This window comes from Mirounga leonina, unplaced genomic scaffold (genome assembly GCF_011800145.1).
Source record: "Mirounga leonina isolate KUSES-001 unplaced genomic scaffold, KU_Mleo_1.0 Mir_53, whole genome shotgun sequence".
Lineage (NCBI taxonomy): Eukaryota > Metazoa > Chordata > Mammalia > Carnivora > Phocidae > Mirounga > Mirounga leonina.
Window position 1 is genome coordinate 80190821 of NW_023270807.1, and position 18346 is coordinate 80209166.

The following is an 18346-nucleotide window of genomic DNA, read 5'->3' on the forward strand; positions in this document are numbered from 1 at the left end:
CACTGATTTCAGTGCAAAATTACCCAGTCTCCAATCTTCCAGGGTTCTAGTTCAATGAGAATATTTTCACTGTGTGTGTGTGTGTGTGATCTATAAATAGTTTGAGGCAGTATATTCTTAGTTTCCAAATTCCCAAATTCTAATTAAATTAAAAACAATGTATGTATGTATTAAAGGGAAACAATAGATCATAGAAAAGAGAGGGGAAAATCCCAACTCATTCACCCATTGCCACCAACTGAAAGCTAATGAAACGAAGTGTATCTCCTGCCTAGAGAATGTCATTGGATTTCTATATTTATAATTTAACATTTGTTTTTGTCTTTCTGCATTTGTCCCTTCAGTGCATCCTAACGTCAGTCAAGGCTGCCAAGGAGGCTGTGCAACGTGTTCAGATTACAATGGATGTTTGTCATGTAAGCCCAGACTATTTTTTGTTCTGGAAAGAATTGGCATGAAGCAGATTGGAGTGTGTCTCTCTTCATGTCCAAGTGGATATTATGGAACTCGATATCCAGATATAAATAAGTGTACAAGTAAGTGCTACATGGCATTATGTTTTTATCTCATCCTTGGGGTCTTTCCAGATTTGAACTGGCCTCTAGCATATTTGTGATATTCAGCGTTAAGGAAATAATGATATTTACCTGATAATTAGGCTAAACCGTACTTGGACTTAACCCTCAGAGCAGGAAACTTTTCACCTCTTATAAAAAGCACTCGAGTTTTGTGTTCTTGCTGTTTTTCATTGTAAAAGCAAAAACTGGGAACCTGGTTATTCTTCGTGGAACCTATAGAAAAGTATTCTAAGCTGAGTTCCCATTACTATCACAGCATCCAAGTATTTAATGACTTAAAGAATAAATTCAGCTACTTTTGCTTCAAGAAGGATTCTAGTATAGCAAATGAAACATTTATCTATCTGTTGGAAATAAATGTTGAAAACACTCTCATATCTCCTCTCCTCTGGACCTGGAAGTCGGCTCTCCCCACCGTAGACCCAGTAACCTTTCAGAATCTAAATTCCTCTCAAACTCCTCTCCTGTGACTGAACTGTAGCCATTTTGCGCTGACCTCACTGGGCTTCTTGCAAGATCTTCCCACCTCAAGGCCTTTGCAGTTACTGTTCTACACTCACTGTTCTGCCAGTTTGGAAAACTCTTTGCCTGCATCTTTCCTTGGTTGGCTCTTTTCTTTCATTCAAGATTCTGTTCATATGTCACCTTCTCCGGGGGCATTCCATGGCCAGCTTACTCACAACAGTCAACCTTCTCCCCTTATCAGTCATTTGCCATATCTTTCTCCTACCTTTTATTGTCGTCATTACTCTTTCCAGAGCACTTATCACTCTGGAACTAGACTGCTTGGTTTCCAAAACCACTCTGCTCTATGGTCCTGGGCTAGTTACATAATCTTTCTGAGCCTCAGTTTCCTTATCTGTAAAATGGAAGTTATAATAGGGGCTACCTCCCTGGGTGATTGTCCTCACGATAACCTCCACAACTTAAACCCCTTAAGTGGCTTAATATTATAAAATACTTGCAGCAGTATCTGACTTATAGTAATCACCATGTAAGGGTCAAATGTTGTTATTGTTTATTGTGTCGCCCCTCCTAAAATGTAAGCTCTGTGAAGTCCTTATCTCTTGTATGCACTGCTGTCAAGCAATCTCTAGAATAGTACTAGGCACATAGTGGACAATCAGATATTTGTTGAATGAACAAATAGACTCCCCAAACAGCCGAAAAGCAGTATCTAGTATATTTCATTAAAGCTCTGATGAAAAACTTTTTGCTGTCATTTAATATAAATAGATACTTGCTCTTATAAACATTTTTGGCAGTAGACATATTGCCAAAAACTTTTCATAGGGCTATCAGTACAATAATTTTGAAATCAATGGCTGATGTACATCAACTAAATGACTGTGAAGGAATCCGTAATTCAGTCTGGCAAATTAATTTTGAATCCTAAATGTGTTTGACACCAAAGTCACATGTACCTGTGATGTAAGCATACAGACCTGGACCAGCAATAGGTAAGTGAAGATAATGAAAGCATATTTCTTTCCTTTTTTCTCTTTCAGAATGCAAAGCTGACTGTGATACCTGTTTCAACAAAAATTTCTGCACAAAGTGTAAAAGTGGATTTTACTTACACCTTGGAAAGTGCCTTGACAATTGCCCAGAAGGGTTGGAAGCCAACAACCATACCATGGAGTGCGTCAGTATTGGTGAGAAGGATCTCTAAGATTTACAGGGGAAGAGAAACACCTCAGATGATAATTTCAGTCTCCATGGAAGTGCTGCTTAAAGTCCTATTTCACAACTACCTGAGGGACTATTTCCAAGACGCTTTCTTCATCCTTCCTTACAAAGATACCATCTTAGCAGAGTTCCCACAGCCTTACCCAGCATGTATCACAATACAATTTATACCCCATGGGTGCTCCATTATTTCTTAGAGACTGCTGGTAACTGTTTCAGCTATTCTGATCGTTAAATATTTATTTTGTATCATTATGATACAGTGAAGTTCTACTTACAGTAATTTATTATAGACATACTTGCATATGTATTATATGAGATATACACACACACACACACACGTATATATTTGGTCTTAAAATAAATTTCCACATTAGGACAAGAGTTTCACAAAACACCTAGGTCTAATGTCAAGCAGTGAGCAATGTTGTTTTCCAAGGGGAGAAAACATTCTCTGGATATAGCCCATTGACACTCAGTAGATGAGCCAAAGATCTACAGAACTGGACCTCATATAGTTAAAAATCTGACTTTTTTCTCTCGCACTGCTTTGCTGAAATGTCCTGCTTGCACAGGTATTTAGAAACAAGGAGAGGATTTGGGACTCACTCAAACTGACAGAAGGACACAAGTCACAGGGTCTGATTAAATGCAGGCTGAATTTTCTGGAGGGGAGGTCCCTCAGACCAGTTGTTTGTCTAAATAACAGATCACTGTCAGGCTCTATTTTCCCTCTTTTAAATGTTGCACAGCTACTACAGCTATGAGTTTGATGAACAGTTGGGGAGCAGATGCTAAACCAAATGGGAAAACAGCATACTAAATCTCAGAATCCCCTGGGCAAGAGCTACAAGAACCTTTGATGCTGCAATGATATTGGCACACAAATGTCCTCCTGATTCAGTACAAGATTGTCTCCAGGACTCCCCTGGGGTCCCCGCAGATAGATCCATTAGAATCAAAAGTGCTCGAGTAATACTCTAAAGTGGTGGTTTAACTGTTTCAGGTCCACAAGAAACACTTATTTTATTTTATTTTATTTTTTTAAAAGATTTTATTTATTTATTTGAGACAGAGAGAATGAGAGAGAGAGAGAGCACATGAGAGGGGGGAGGGTCAGAGGGAGAAGCAGGCTCCCCGCCGAGCAGGGAGCCCGATGCGGGACTCGATCCAGGGACTCGATCCAGGGACTCCAGGATCATGACCTGAGCCGAAGGCAGTCGCTTAACCAACTGAGCCACCCAGGCGCCCAAGAAACACTTATTTTAAACAAACTTTGTAGGAGAACGAAACAAATAGATGATATTTTAAAGATAATTTCAGAAGCATCTGGAAAACAGCAAGCATGAAACAGTTCATGGTTCATTTTTGTTTAGTCTTTTTTTTTTTTCCCTCTAGTCAATAAAGACGCAGAGAAACAACTTAGAAATAGAGTAAAACGTACATGAGAAAGCACTTCAAGTTCATCTCTTTGTAAGTCCTGAGGGCTGATGATTAAAGGTAATAAGTTCCAAACTGTGGAAGAAATAGGAAACAGTTCTGTGTAGTAGTCAAAGACAGAAATTCGGATAAGTTGCAAAAAGTTTGTGGTATTTCTCTACCCAAGAAAAGGGGAGCATGTTTAGATTTTCTTAGTTGTTGAAAGTGTAGCATTCAGTCCTTGAAAGGCTGTTTATCTTAAATGTATTAATGTTTTTCTATCATAGAGAGCATTTAGCACCTGGCATTGTTAGATTAACTAGTAAAGCTGACTGGTATTTTATATTACTATTTAGACAAAAACTATTTAACACAATTAAATTTAAGAAATTTATATGTTTAAGAATAGGGGTTAGCAATCTAAAAGCTATTTAGTGAACCTGGCTCATTGAACAGTTAGGTATAAATGACCTAGGACCCGATAATAGTGCAAATCCACAACTTTTGTTCAGAGCTATCTCTTGTTGCTTGCCATAAGGGATGCCTCCCATCATGTGCTGTCTAGCCAACAAGCAGTAGGTAGGCCATGACTGGACTTGCCCCAGAATTTCATGAGAAATGATGACCTGCTTGCTTATCACAAAGGAACATTAAAGCTTATTCCTTTAACAGATATGAAACTAGGACCAAGAACTTGAAGTAATGATTCCAAGGACACAGTATGAGTTATTGTCAGTGCTATTATTAGTATCTTGACTCTAGCTCTCTGGTGCTCACCGAAGATATTGAAGAATGTGTCCCTCCCTTTGTGAAATCTACATTGTGTGACCTGTTTCTTACCCAGATTATGATTAAACTGATAAGAACAGATACTACACTTGATCTTAGCCAAAAGGCTGAGAAGCGATTACCCAGATTATTATTAAGAGGAAGGTTCATAAACAGGGAAAATGCCACTCTGATATAGAGCTAGGGTGAAAGACTTACATCTCAACGTATCCACTCCTCATGGTTTGCTGTCCAATTTGGCATAAATTGTCCATTGAACCCAATTTTATAGGAGAATATAGTTCTTCTACTTCATGCTCTAGATATTTGCTTCCTTTCTGCACTGTCTTTGTGTCATCCTTATTCTTCTCTTGGAGAGTTGGCCTTACTCAAGTATTCACAGAAGGAGATATCCAACTTTAAACAGTGAGTAAACAGGAATGTGCCCTTGTTATGTTCTCAGTGGAACCATGCAACTGGTCAACAAAAATGAGGGTAAACGAGTAATGGTGTTGTAAGGTCATTATTGGTGAAACATCCAGTTCAGCTTTTCTCCCAATTCAAGAATCCCTCTTAGAGCATTCCAGACTACCACAGTGTGACCACTTCCGGGGACAGGAGGCTAATGACTTTTTTCAGACCCTTGCTTCATTAGTGAATAGTTAAAGAGTTCCAGTGTTAATATTGTTTTTAATACACAAAATAGAAGAAATAGAGAAAGTGAGTAATTTTTTTTCTTAATTACCTCTTAACCAATGATGTCCCAGTTCTGTACCATTCATTTAATGATCCGAATGTAACTTAAATAACCCTTTTTGTTATCTTTACATGTTTTCCAAAGTTTCCAATTTTCCAGAAATATTTTTAGAAACTAATATTATAGATTCATACTACGGTATTTCTCTAGGAAAAATTCTCTTCCTCTCAAGGCTTTTTAACTATCCCTTTTTATTAGAACTTTTTAATATCTGAACTCATAAGTTTTGAATATTTTCCCTCCTTCTTCCTCAATGGAATTATCTAAGACTGTCATTAGAATTTCATTATTTTAGGGGCACCTGGGTGGCTCAGTCAGTTAAGCATCCAACTCTTGATCATAGCCCAAGTCTTGATCTCAGGGTTGTGAGTTCAAGCCCCATGTTGGGCTCCATGCTGACAGTGGAGCCTACTTAAAAAAAAAAAAAAGGAATTTCATTTTTAGAACCATTTATCATCTGACTAAGGATTCCTAGCTATAATTTTAAAAATCTTTTTTTCTGAAGTCTAAATACACATTTGCCTAGACCACCTTTGCAATTGTGAAAAAGCACTAATACTCGGGTCATTTTCACATCATGTAATTTTTTTTTTCTAATTTAGTCCTCTTGGTTCTGGCAATAAATGAATACTAGACAAAGTGACAGCTCACAAACTTTGATTTTTATTTTTCCATTTGCTTTCTTGGAGGTGGTTTTATTTGTTTGTGCTAAAAATCCACTGCTTTTGCATCATTAATATCAGGTTGGTAGATATGTCCTTAATTGGTAAAAGATATAATATCATTAAGTGACTTTGTTGCTCTATTCTTTTTTAAAAAAAGATTTTATTTATTTATTTGAGAGAGAGAGTGTGAGAGAGAGCATGAGAGCAGGGTGAGGGGCAGAGAGAGAAGCAGACTCCCCTCTGAGCAGGGAGCCCGATGTGGGGCTTGATCCCAGGACTCTGGGATCATGGACCTGAGCCAAAGGCAGATGCTTAACTGACTGAGCCACCCAGGTGCCCCTATTGCTCTATTCTTTGACTAAAATCATTATGTTATAACTGAACATGAAAACTAGCTTAAGAGTGGTTCAGTAAAGTTCATTTAAGTTCACAGAAACTTAAATTCACTTATTTAGTCATTTACATTTAACTCTGTGCTACCTTCAGATACCTGATGGTAACTATAAAAGCATGTGAAAAAATGTAAGGCAAAAGCATTTAAGTTTCTAAAACATTTAGGTTATATTTTGGGGGGTTGCATGAAAGACAGAATTCTGCTCTAAAATAAGGATCCTTTAAATCAGAAGGCAGCAAGAAAAGTTAATGGAAACATGTTTTGTGGAAAAAATCCTATATCATCTAAAGCTGTTTCAGTTATTGCAAATTAGGAAGTTGTATGAACATAAATAGAATGATAGTATCTTGCAGATACTTATTTTTGTTAGAAGTGCAGAAATCTGGGGCGCCTGAGTGGCTCAGTCGTCCTGGGTCCTGGGATCGGGCTCCCTGCTCAGTGGGAAGCCTGTTTCTCCTTCTCCCACTCCCCTTGCTTGTGTTCCCTCTTTCACTGTGTCTCTCTCTGTCAAATAAATAAATAAAATATTTTTAAAAAAGAAGAAGAAGAAGTGCAGAAATCTGTTACAAGACTCTGGAAAGCCATGATTGAAAAGGAGAGATTAAAACATACAGAAAAAGGGGGGGAAAAATCTACAGAAGCTTTAGAAAAATTAATCCATTCATCTTAGAAATCACTCCTTCAAGTTAATTCTAGAAGCAGTTTATCAGCTGAAATTGACCCAGAATCCACTTAAAATAGATGCTGCTATGCCTGACCCATACCTGTTAATAAATGATAATATTTAAGTATTCAACTGCACATGAAAGACAGTGAATCCAGGCCAACAACCTGGATGCCTTTTTTGCTTAACCATTCTCTAGCACTGAAGTTCTCAAAGTGTGTTCTTTGGACCTGCAAATCAGCACCACATGTATTGTTAGAAATGAAAATTCTCAGGCCCCATCCCAGACAACTGAATCAGAAACTCTAGGGGTGGGATCCAGCAGTCTGCCTCAGCAAGCCCTCCAGGTGATTCTGTTGCACACTGAAGATTGAGAAGCAGATCTGCAGCACATAATAATGACTAGTCTATCAAGTTATGGTCAGGATCAATCAATAACTGTAGCAGTGCTCTAGGAATTATGAAACATTGGTCAATTGTGAGTAATTATATTAGTGCCTGGGTTTATAAATCTACAGTGAAAAGTAAACCTAATGCAAGAATGAGTTTACCTGACATTATGAGCACTAAAAACATGAAAACATTATATTCCTGCCTTTCCCTTTCTCTTCATTTTCTTTAAGTCATCTTGCCCAAGTTTGTTCTACAGGATTTCTCAGAATTTGAGCAAGTATTCAGAGAGGCAAACCTTTTTGTTTATTGAACAATTGTGAAAATATCTGTGAGCCCGCTGAGCCTGCTTCTGCTGTTCTGTTTCAGTGCACTGTGAGGCAAGTGAATGGAGTCCTTGGAGTCCATGCATGAAGAAAGGAAAAACATGTGGTTTCAGAAGAGGGACTGAAACACGGGTCCGAGAGATAACACAGCATCCATCAGCAAAGGGTAACCTGTGTCCCCCCACCACTGAGACAAGAAAGTGTACAGTGCAAAGAAAGAAGTGTCAGAAAGGAGAACGAGGTACAATCATTACTAGCAAAATGTACTTATTGGAAGTCTCAGAATTTGAAGCAAATTTCACTTACTTCTTAGGAAACATTTAATGCTATTGCTTGTGTCTAAAACCCCAAAATGTATACCAACCAAAGCATATGTTGGCTGTAAATTACAGAATATAGATGTGCAATTTTTAAAAATAGAGTCTGATATCAAAACTATAAACTACTGTAGATGTGTGTTAATTAGATCATGATGAAAAGGGATGCGTTATAGATTTTTAGGCCTATGTTTGTCTTTTGGGTCATTATCTTTCTTATCATCCTTCTTAGTACCTAAAAAACTTTCGAGAAGCTTCATAAACGCAAGATCTCATACCATTTGGTACAAGACCATAGTGAAGAGACACCAGCCATAAACTTACTTCTTTTTTCCACTGTCTACAAATCTAAGTAGTACAATTAGTTTGTAAGCTTTTGTAGCTAAAGATATTTTAAAGGTTACATAGCATTTTTAAAAATATTTAAATGGATGTATGTTTCCACAGTATTTTTTTATAGATGTACTTATTTATTTGAGAGAGAGAGTTAGTGGGAGGGAGAGGGGGAGAGAATCTGAAGCAGACTCCCTGCTGAGCACAGAGCCCAATGCAGGGCTTGATCCCATCACCATGAGATCATGACCTGAGCTGAAACCAAGAGTTGGACACTTAACTGACTGAGTCACCCAGGCGTCCCAATATATGTTTCTAATTCTGACTTTACATTTGAAATAAATCACCAAGGCTATATTTTACATATATAATACAAGCATTAATGACATTTGATCCCCAGATTATTTTCATGTTACACTAACTTTATAAACCAGATTATAGAACCTATTAGATCAATAGTAAATAACTGTGTTAGAGGGGCACCTGGATGGCTCAGTCAGTTAAGCATCTGCCTTCGGCTCAGGTCATGATCCTGGGGTCCTGGGATCAAGCCCCGCATCAGGCTCCCTGTTCCGTGGGAAGCCTGCTTCTCCCTCTCCCTCTGCTGCTCCCCCTGCTGGTGCTCTCTCTGTCTCTCAAATAAGTAAAATCTTAAAAAAAATAATAATAACTCTGTGTTAGAGCTTGTTCTGAAGTCTTTTGATTGCCAAGAAGAAATATACCATTTAATATAATGTTTTAGGGTAATTAAGCTTCAATTTAGAAGATCTGCAGCTGTGGTCCTTTAAAATATAATCTTCCATCTTTCTCACTAATGTCCTCCGTTCCACTACCTACAAAGATAGTTATGTAGCTTTATGTACCTATTGGTAGTTCTCTTGAGCCAATAAATGATCCTCTCAATGAATTGCAGCTTGAAAGGAGTTTGGCTGCCTCTGTAGTTGAACTTCCTTTGCTTTATTTCATTCATTCATTCATTCAACATGGTTTTATTGAATTTTTACTTTGTGGCCACACACAGTGCTAAGTCTTGGGGATTCACAACTGAATAGGGTACTCTCCCTATCCTGAAGGCATAATCAGGGTCCAGTGGAGGGTTGAGATTTTTAAATAGACGATCACAATAGCATATACAAAAGGAAGATTATAGATACATGAACAAAATTCAGTGGGAACAGAGAGGAGAGTGTTGTGCAAACTCGAACATTGATCATTTAAGAAAGAACTTGGGTCACTGGTACTTTGCAAAATCTCTTTCACTATACCAAAAGAATTGGCCATTATCAGAATGTATCCAGCCTACTGCTGCTATTAGTAATCAAATAGTTAATGTGATAAAAATTTTGAAGACATGGATGATTTTAAAGGGAACTTCAAGCTTTTGTAAATTTGTAAGAGGTTTTGATTAAAATTAGGTTTAAGGAATGAAAGTTGGCTAGTGAAAAAGGTCTTTCTGGCATTCATTACCAATTAATTTAAAACATCTTAAATTTTAAAAGTTGGATTTGGAAATCCAATATTTCATCACTCGACTTGTTGGTAAACTCCCATAGCTGTACATTTACTTATATTTGCTACATTTTCTTGAAATTTAATGACTTACAGGTGGTCCTTGTTCATATTATTCTTTCACAAAGATTCTACATTACTAATCAGCATTCAGTATACTTGACTTTAAAAATGTAAGCGAAGAAAACCTTATCCAATAGAAAAATTAAATTATGATACTAATTTTTCATTTGAGAATGTGGTCTTCTAATATATTTTGCTAGGACTTGACTTAAATAGTAACATTGAAAATGTCAGTTTTTAAAACCAGCTATAGATAAGATAAATAATGCCACAAGAAGTTTAAAATAATAACCTGTGACATAAGCTTGACTTAAAAGTTTCTTCTGGTCTTTTTTTTTTTTCTCTCTGAATAGGATACAATGACATTTTACATTTACTAAGAGAACTTCATCCAACTAGAAAAATTTAGGTAGATCACATTTATAATCCCAGATTTAGTTCCACTTTTGTTTAATCTTTATTCATCTTTGTATATGTCTCAAAAAATTTTTCTCAAGGGGCCCAGAAATTTAACATAAGAGGGAAACCACTTCTCCCTTCATTTCTTACTTCTCTAACTTGATATTTTTCTTAACTTCTCTTGATGATAACTTACCAAACTTTCTATCTGAACACAAAGAAACCAAATAGAAAAGTGATAATGAATTCTGGACAGGCCACCATATCAAACATCACATGAAAATAATAATGTTACTTGGAGTCTTCTCATTTAGATTCTGAGATATATATTATAAATATTTATTAAGATATATGAAGATAATACAATAAAGTGATAAAGGCTTGATTTTTCCTACCACTAGAATAGCTGTTACCCAAGTTGCTCCTAAATGCTTATAATAAAATAAGATCTTTTAGGTTCATTGTTTCAGCATTTCTAGATGAGTAAGCTAAAAGATTAAGTTTTTAAAATAAAATTTGGCCTGAAAATCTTGAATTTAAACTTTAGTATATCATCCCTGTCTAAGAGGATCACAATAGACAGAGGTAGATAACTCATATTTGGAAAAGGTATGGAGCATGTGTTCAGGATTTTTTTCTGCTGAGTTGTAATTGCCAAAAGCAGGGTCTCTAGGGAAGAATGATAAGATCCAGAAATGACTTTCCAAAATGTACACAAAGAAGCTGAATTGAAGGAAGTGTAGCTTTTAGTAACAGAATGAATTCTTCAAGTTGTGAGATGTATTTTAATATATATGTTGAAAAAATTGGTTGCAAAATCTTATACACACACTTTTTCTAACATCCTTCTCATGTTTAGAATGCAGTAAATGAATATGAGGATATAAATGTAATTTTTGTAGCCCCCTAAATTTTTATCTGATGTACTATTTGTTTGCATCTTCTAGAATTTTTTCCCTTACCTTTTAATCAGTCTTAACTGCTCCCTCAATTACCAGCTTTAATAAGAAATTAGTACCATTGCAATATTTTCTAACTTGAGTCTATCTCAGTGGAACTATGTATCTGAAATGTCCAGTATATAACATATATTTTAAGAGAGTGTAAAGGCTAACATATAGAGTAGTCTCACATGTGCATTAAAACAATGTTGAAATGGAAGTAAACAAGGAGAAAAAAATGCATGTTCAACAATTGTCAGCTTATATTTATTGACTCTTTTGATATACTGGACCTCACCATCTTAGATAAAGGGATGTGAAACGGGACAAGGAAATATATATGTGCCTGTATTTGATGCAAAAGGGTGATACTATGTGTGTAGAGGTATGGAGGTGTCAGAGAAAGGAGGACCACTAAACATATTTCTCATTCATTTGTACATTTCTTTAACTGAAGAGAATTTCCTATAGATACTGGGTTTTGAGGAATTTCACAAAGAATGAAAGAAATTTTGTTCTTTAGCAATTGCATTAAGAAGATACTAATTAATTACATGTAGTGCATGATCTTGGGATAGAAAAGAGAAAGAAGAGCAGAGTCATGGAAGAAATGGGGCAGGGTCTACTTTCTTGATTAAAGAAGAAATAGCATCCCTCCAAGCAGAAAGAGAAAAGGAACCATTAGAATATAAAGACAGGCGGGTGCCTGGGTGGCTCAGTTGGTTAAGCGACTGCCTTCGGCTCAGGTCATGATCCTGGAGTCCCGGGATCGAGTCCCGCATCAGGCTCCCTGCTCAGCAGGGAGTCTGCTTCTCCTTCTGACCCTCCCCCCTCTCATGTTCTCTCTCTATCTCATTCTCTCTCTCAAATAAATAAATAAAATCTTAAAAAAAAAAGAATATAAAGACAGGCATATCTCAGAGATACTGTGGGTTTGGTTCCAGACCTCCATAATAAAGCAAATATTGCAATAAAATGAGTCAAATTAATTTTTTGGTTTCCCAGACATGTACAAGTTATGTTTACAGTATACTGTAGACTATTAAGTGTGCAACAGCATTATGTCTGAAAAAATAATGTACATACCTTAATTTTAAAATACTTACTTCATCGCTAAAAAAATGCTAATGAATCATCATGAGCCAGTTCTTATCTTTTTGCTGGTGGAGGGTCTTGCCTTGATGTTGATGGGTTGCTTACTGAGCAGGGTGGTGGTTGCTGAAGGCTGGGGCAGTTGTGGCAATTTCTTAAAATAAGACAAAAATGAAGTTTGCCACATCGATTGACTCTTCCTTTCACAAATGATTTCTCTGTAGCTTGCAGTGCTGTTTGATAACATTTTACCCACATTAGAGTTCCTTCAAAATTGGAGTCAATCCTCTCAAACCCTGCTGCTGTTTTATCAACTAAGTTTATATAATAATCTAAATCCTTTGCTGTCATGTCAAAAATCTTCAAACATCTTCATCAGAAGTAGAGTCCCTCTCAGAACACCACTTTCTTTGATCATCCATAAGAAGAAACTCATCCATTCAAGTCTGATCATGAGATTGCAACAATTCAGTCACATTTTCAGGTTTCACTTCTCATCTCTAGCTATGAAAGCTCTATGCCGCCATCCTCCAATATAAGGCTGTTTGGTCTGCATTGAAAATCTGTGGTTTAGTGTAGTTACCTTCCTTACTGATCTTAGCCAGATCTTCTGGAGAACTTGCTGCAGCTTCTACATCAGCCCCTGCTTCTTCACCTTTCACTCTTATGTTAAGAGATGGCTTCTTTCCATAAACCTCGTGAACTAACCTCTGCGAGCTTCAAACTTTTCTTCTGCAGCTTCTTCACTTCTCTCAGCCTTCATAGAACTGAATAAAGGTAGGGTCTCGCTCTAGGTTAGGCTTTGGCTTTAGGGAATGTTGGGGCTGTTTTGGTTTTTCTATCCAGACCAATAAAACTTTCTCTATAATGGCAATAAGACTGTTTTGCTTTCTTATTATGCATTTGTTCAGTGAAGTCGTACTTTTAATGTCCAACAAGAATTTTTCCTTTGCATTCACAATTTGGCTAACTGGCACAAGAAGCCTAGCTTTCAGTGTATCTCGGCTTTCAAAATGCTTTCCTCACTAAGCTTAATCATATCTGGTTTTTTATTTAAAGTGAGAGATGTGTGACTCTTCCTTTCACCTGAACGCTTAGAGGCCATTGTAGGGCTATTGATTGGCCTAATTTCAATACTGTTGTATCTCAGGGTATACAGAGGCCCAAGAAGAGAGAGGGATGGGGGAACAACCAGCCAGTGGAGCAGTGAGAACACACATATTTATCGATTAAGTTCACCATCTTGTGTGGGTGTGGTTTGTGGTGCCCCAAAACAATTACAGTAGTAACCTCAAAGATCACTGATCACAAATCTCCATAACAAACACAATAATAATGACAACATTTGAAATACTGAAGGGATAAATATGATAGAGAGGCACAAAGTGAGCAAATGTTGTTGGGAAAATGGTGTCAGTAGACTTGTTGGACGCAGGGTTGCCACAAACCTTTAATTTGTAAAAAAAAAAAGAAAGAAAGAAAGAAAAGAAAAAACACACTATCTGTGAATCACAACAAGGCAAAGTGCAATGAAATGAGGTATGCTTGTAAATAAAATGTCCAGAGATATTTCCAGGGAAGAGATAAGTATGGGAATTATTGCATTACTGGAATACATTATAGGTCGCCTTATGTACCCAACCCAAATTAAAAGCAAAGTTGTAAAAGTCATCTTGGTTTCACATAAAGGAAAGTGTTATCTGTTAATTTATAATCACTATTAATCATTTCTTCAAATACCAGTATTATAGATATGCATTATGTTTATCATGAGCACTCTATTTAAAATTACAGCAAAATCAGTTTTTAAAAATCAAGCAAATAAAAAAATGATGAGTCTGCTTTGTTCCTAGACTTGCTTCTCTTTTAGTTTACTTCTTAAAATCTTTATAACAACTATTCCAGTAAAGAACAGTCCAGTTTTCTACAGGAAGGATTTATATTAAATATTCATTCAAATTCAAAATAAGACATTTAGCAAAGATTCCCAGAACAGTTCATCAAAATCCAAATAGATGGACTCATTAGCTCAAATTTGTAGTATGCCAGTTGGCTAGAGTATTTAGATGTCCTCTCCCCACCTTCACCTCATGGAGGAAGACCAGCTGGCCTATAGACACTCATCCTGTGTAAGCACTGGAGGATGGGAGCTTTCTGATCTTTCCCTACACCCAATTAATAGACTAGCCCTTTGAGATAGGTCAGAGAAAATTTGAGAAAATACAGAGCAGAAATAATAATGACATTAGAGATGGTTGTTCTCAACCAGGTGTGATTTTGCTGCCCAGGGGACATTTCTGATTATCACAACTTGGGGGAGGGAAATACTACAGACATCTAGGTAGAGGAGGTGTATTCTGCTAAATATATTTGCACAGGACAGGTGCATACAACAAAAACTATCTGCTAATAGTGCAAGCATGAGAAACCCTGACATAAACTCAACAGTATCTCTCTGTTATCCCTTGTTGGGGCTGACCCAGCCCCTACTGAAATGGGTTGTTTGTTCAAATTCTGGGGCAGGCCAGTTGCCACCATTGAAAATCCTCAAAAGGTGTGAATCCTTGGTAAGGAGGACAAGATGGTAGAACAAAGAGGGAAATCTTCCTCACCAATATAAAGGGAATAATCAACTTTATTAAAAATTAATAGTTTAATTTAAAATATTGCAGCACAAAAATATTCAGGTATATTTAAAACTTCCAAGAAAGGTAGTCTATTGCAGTAAATAACACCCTTCACTCTCAGAGAGATGTTTATTAGTATAAATGTATATACCTCCTCTTAAAAGCTAAGCCAAGGGCGCCTGGGTGGCTCAGTCGTTAAGCGTCTGCCTTTGGCTCAGGTCATGATCCCAGGGTCCTGGGATCGAGTCCCACATCGGGCTCCCTGTTCAGCGGGAAGCCTGCTTCTCCCTCTCCCACTTCCTCTGCTTGTGTTCCTGCTCTTGCTATCTCTCTCTGTCAAATAAATAAATAAAATCTTAAAAAAAATAAAAAATAAATAAAAAAATAAAAGCTAAGCCAAATTTTTCTTTTTTTTAATTTTATTTTATTATGTTATGTTAATCACCATACATTACATCATTAGTTTTTGATGTAGTGTTACCTGATTCATTGTTTGCATATAACATTTAATGTCCCCAATGGAGAAGCTTGGCAGTTGTTTAATCACTACTTACCTTTCTTTTCACCAAAACCAATTATGTGGACATAGCCATCTCTTGTTTCAAACCCTCTCCTATCTATTAGGTTGAACCATATGAAATTGCCACTTTTCTAGGTCATAAATGGGGCCAAATATTAGCAGTTTCATATGGTTCAACCTAATATTTCAAAATTTTATCTCTCTGAATTTTGTTAAGTACTAGAACCAGCTCCAGAGTGTGGTTGTTACTGATTGAAAGATTACAGTTTGTATATACCTCAACCTATTGTAAGGTTAGGCTTTTAAAAATAGTATGGGTGTCTACTGTTTTTGAAGACTGTGGGCACTACTATTAATCTCTCATGACCCCCATAAATTCTTAGTTCATCTTCAGATCCTTTTCAGTCATGGTCACTCATGGCCTCTTCCCTTAATTCATTTGATTACGTTTCCTTCTTCTTGGCTATATTACTTACCTTTTATTCCTTTTTCTTTCCCACCAACTCCCATTGAATCCTTGAAGCATCAACTCGGTTTGCAAACTCAATGGATAAGTGTCAGAATTTGTTATCCATCCAGATAAAAGGAAGTTACAGCTGCTGTACAGGCCCCAACCCTTTTCACTGTTTTTTTCTGACATTGACATTACAATGGCAGGATCTTTGTGAGGATTCTTTGCTGCCCAGGTTTGTGGTTTGAAAACCATGCCATGATCCTTTATATGCACAGTTTACTCCCTTCTGTAATAATGAAGCAGAAGGATTACAGCCAGCACCTAGATAGAGGTTGAAAAAAAAAATGAAATGACAGTTACTAGGTTTCATGCCTCTAACACATTTTATAATTCCATTGTATGTTCTTAAACTTCTCAGTGTTAAAGGAAAATCTCTGCAGAAAATGAGAAGGCTTTTATTTCATGCCTGGCAATCCTAGGCACTATACCATTTTTATCATTCAACCAGAAGTTATGAACTCTTTATAATGAATGCCAAGTTTATATCATTCCATTTTTGTAGGCTATCTAAGATATTTGAGACATTATCCATGGTGGTCAAATTCATGTGGATGTATTTATGGGGGAAATACTTAAGTGTTAGCACTGTCTGTGCAGTCCCTTCCTTGCTATGGTGATAGAATCATTTTTAGGCTTCTCTGCTGTATTGGTGTGCACCTCAGCATCCCTATTCTAAAGACGTCTTTATAATAAATTATCCTTGCAAATGCCTGTATTTTCTGAGACTTCTTTTTTGTGATGTTTATAAATAACAAATGCTTTTTAACCCATTGGTATGTGTAACATAGCACATACTGGTCGGTTTATTGAATTGAGTAGTAGCTGTACTATACAAAGCATTCTTCAATCCCTAAGCAAGCAATGATCTTGCCATTGTTTAGATCCTGTGCACAAGGGTAAAGTTGTTTCAGTTAGCTTTTGCTACATAACAAATTAACCCCAAAACATAGAAGCTTAAAACAACAACCGTCTATTTAACAACAAATGTGAGTGGGCAGTTCAGACTGAGATTCACTGTGCAGTTCTGGTTGGGCACCGTCATGGCTGGTTAGAGGACTGAGGAAATTGTGCTAGGTCTCTATCATCAATGATGTGGCTAGGGGATCTACAGGGATCCAAGAGGGAGAGTAGAAGGAATTCCTTTTGAGGCTAGGCTCAGAACAGACACAATTTCACTTTCACCAAATTCTTTTAGCCTATGCAAGTCATAAGGCCAGCCCTGATTCAAGATTTGAAGAAATAGATTTCACCTTTTGGTGGGAGAAGCTGCAGAGTTGTAAGGTGGTGTGCATACACAGGGATGATTGGAGAGCCACAACAATTTTTGCTGTTTACCCTAAGGTCTTTCTCTGGTTTGTAATTATATATATATATATATTTTTACTATCTAAGGTATTATCTCTTCCCTTGTAAAAATGCATTCAGTGGTTAATACAGGAGATGTTGTATTTCTGTTTCTGTATCTACAATATTTCTATTGTACTTTCCAATTTGTAATGGGAAGAATAGGAAGAATAAATAAAAGTCCAGGCCAAGGTGCCTTCATACACTCAACAAACATTTACTAAAGTACCAGCTACGAGCTAGGCTGAGGATATAGCAATGAACAAGAAAGGCAAAAGCCCCTCCCACCACGGATCTCTTCTTCTAGCTATTGGCATCATGATGTCATTCCACAAGGTAGTAACCACCAATTATCAGCTCACTTGTAGCATTTAACTGTGTTGTTTTCACCTTTGCGATTTGCTCCATCAGTAACTGCAGTCTTAATTGTAGTTCTAAGTGACTAAGTGACTAAGACAGTCACAAAGACATTCATTTATGCTGGCAAAAATGAAATATCTCTGCCTACTTTTGTTTTGGTTTCAAGGAGAATATATGTCTTTCTTCCGTGACCACCGTGTTGATGTGCTAATGTGTTTGTAAGATGGCTAAGTAGGGTTAAAGATACAGATTGTGGCTGTGGAACAGAGCGGAGTTAACGGGCCCCTTGGAGAAATGACCCTAAGACCTTGGCTTCATTTGCAGCCTGTTCTAGCCAGCTGAAATCCCTGCCAATTAGGAGGGTTCCCTAGAGAGAGACTCGGAGAGCATCAGCATAAATTTAAATTCTGGACCCCCAAGTATAGTTTCCAAAAGAGCTTTCTTGTCCTTTGCTAATTACAAAGTAAACATTTCTCCAGCAAAAAGACACTTCCTCCTTTCATGCTTCTGTCCTCCCTCCCACCTCCCTAATACAGCCACTCCTTGAAACTGCTGGTGTTGCTGAAACCTCTTTGGCAGAGAAGACACCCAACATTTGAAGGCACAAAAGAATTATTCTTTCCCTAGATCATTATCTTGTCCTTGTTTTATCTACTCCAGCAACTGCTTCATGGAAG

The 18346-nt window shown here is 37.1% G+C and overlaps 1 protein-coding gene and 1 pseudogene across 1 annotated transcript in view; one reads left to right on the plus strand and one right to left on the minus strand.

Moving 5' to 3' along the window:
• Positions 1 to 18346, plus strand: part of RSPO3 (R-spondin 3) — an 89403-nt gene that overhangs the window by 32503 nt on the left and 38554 nt on the right. The window contains exons 2-4 of the mRNA XM_034990571.1: positions 345 to 536; positions 2087 to 2233; positions 7694 to 7891. Coding sequence (XP_034846462.1) covers positions 345 to 536; positions 2087 to 2233; positions 7694 to 7891 — 537 coding nt within the window. The remainder of the gene's footprint in view (positions 1 to 344; positions 537 to 2086; positions 2234 to 7693; positions 7892 to 18346) is intronic.
• On the minus strand, positions 4478 to 4594 carry LOC118001728 (annotated as a pseudogene).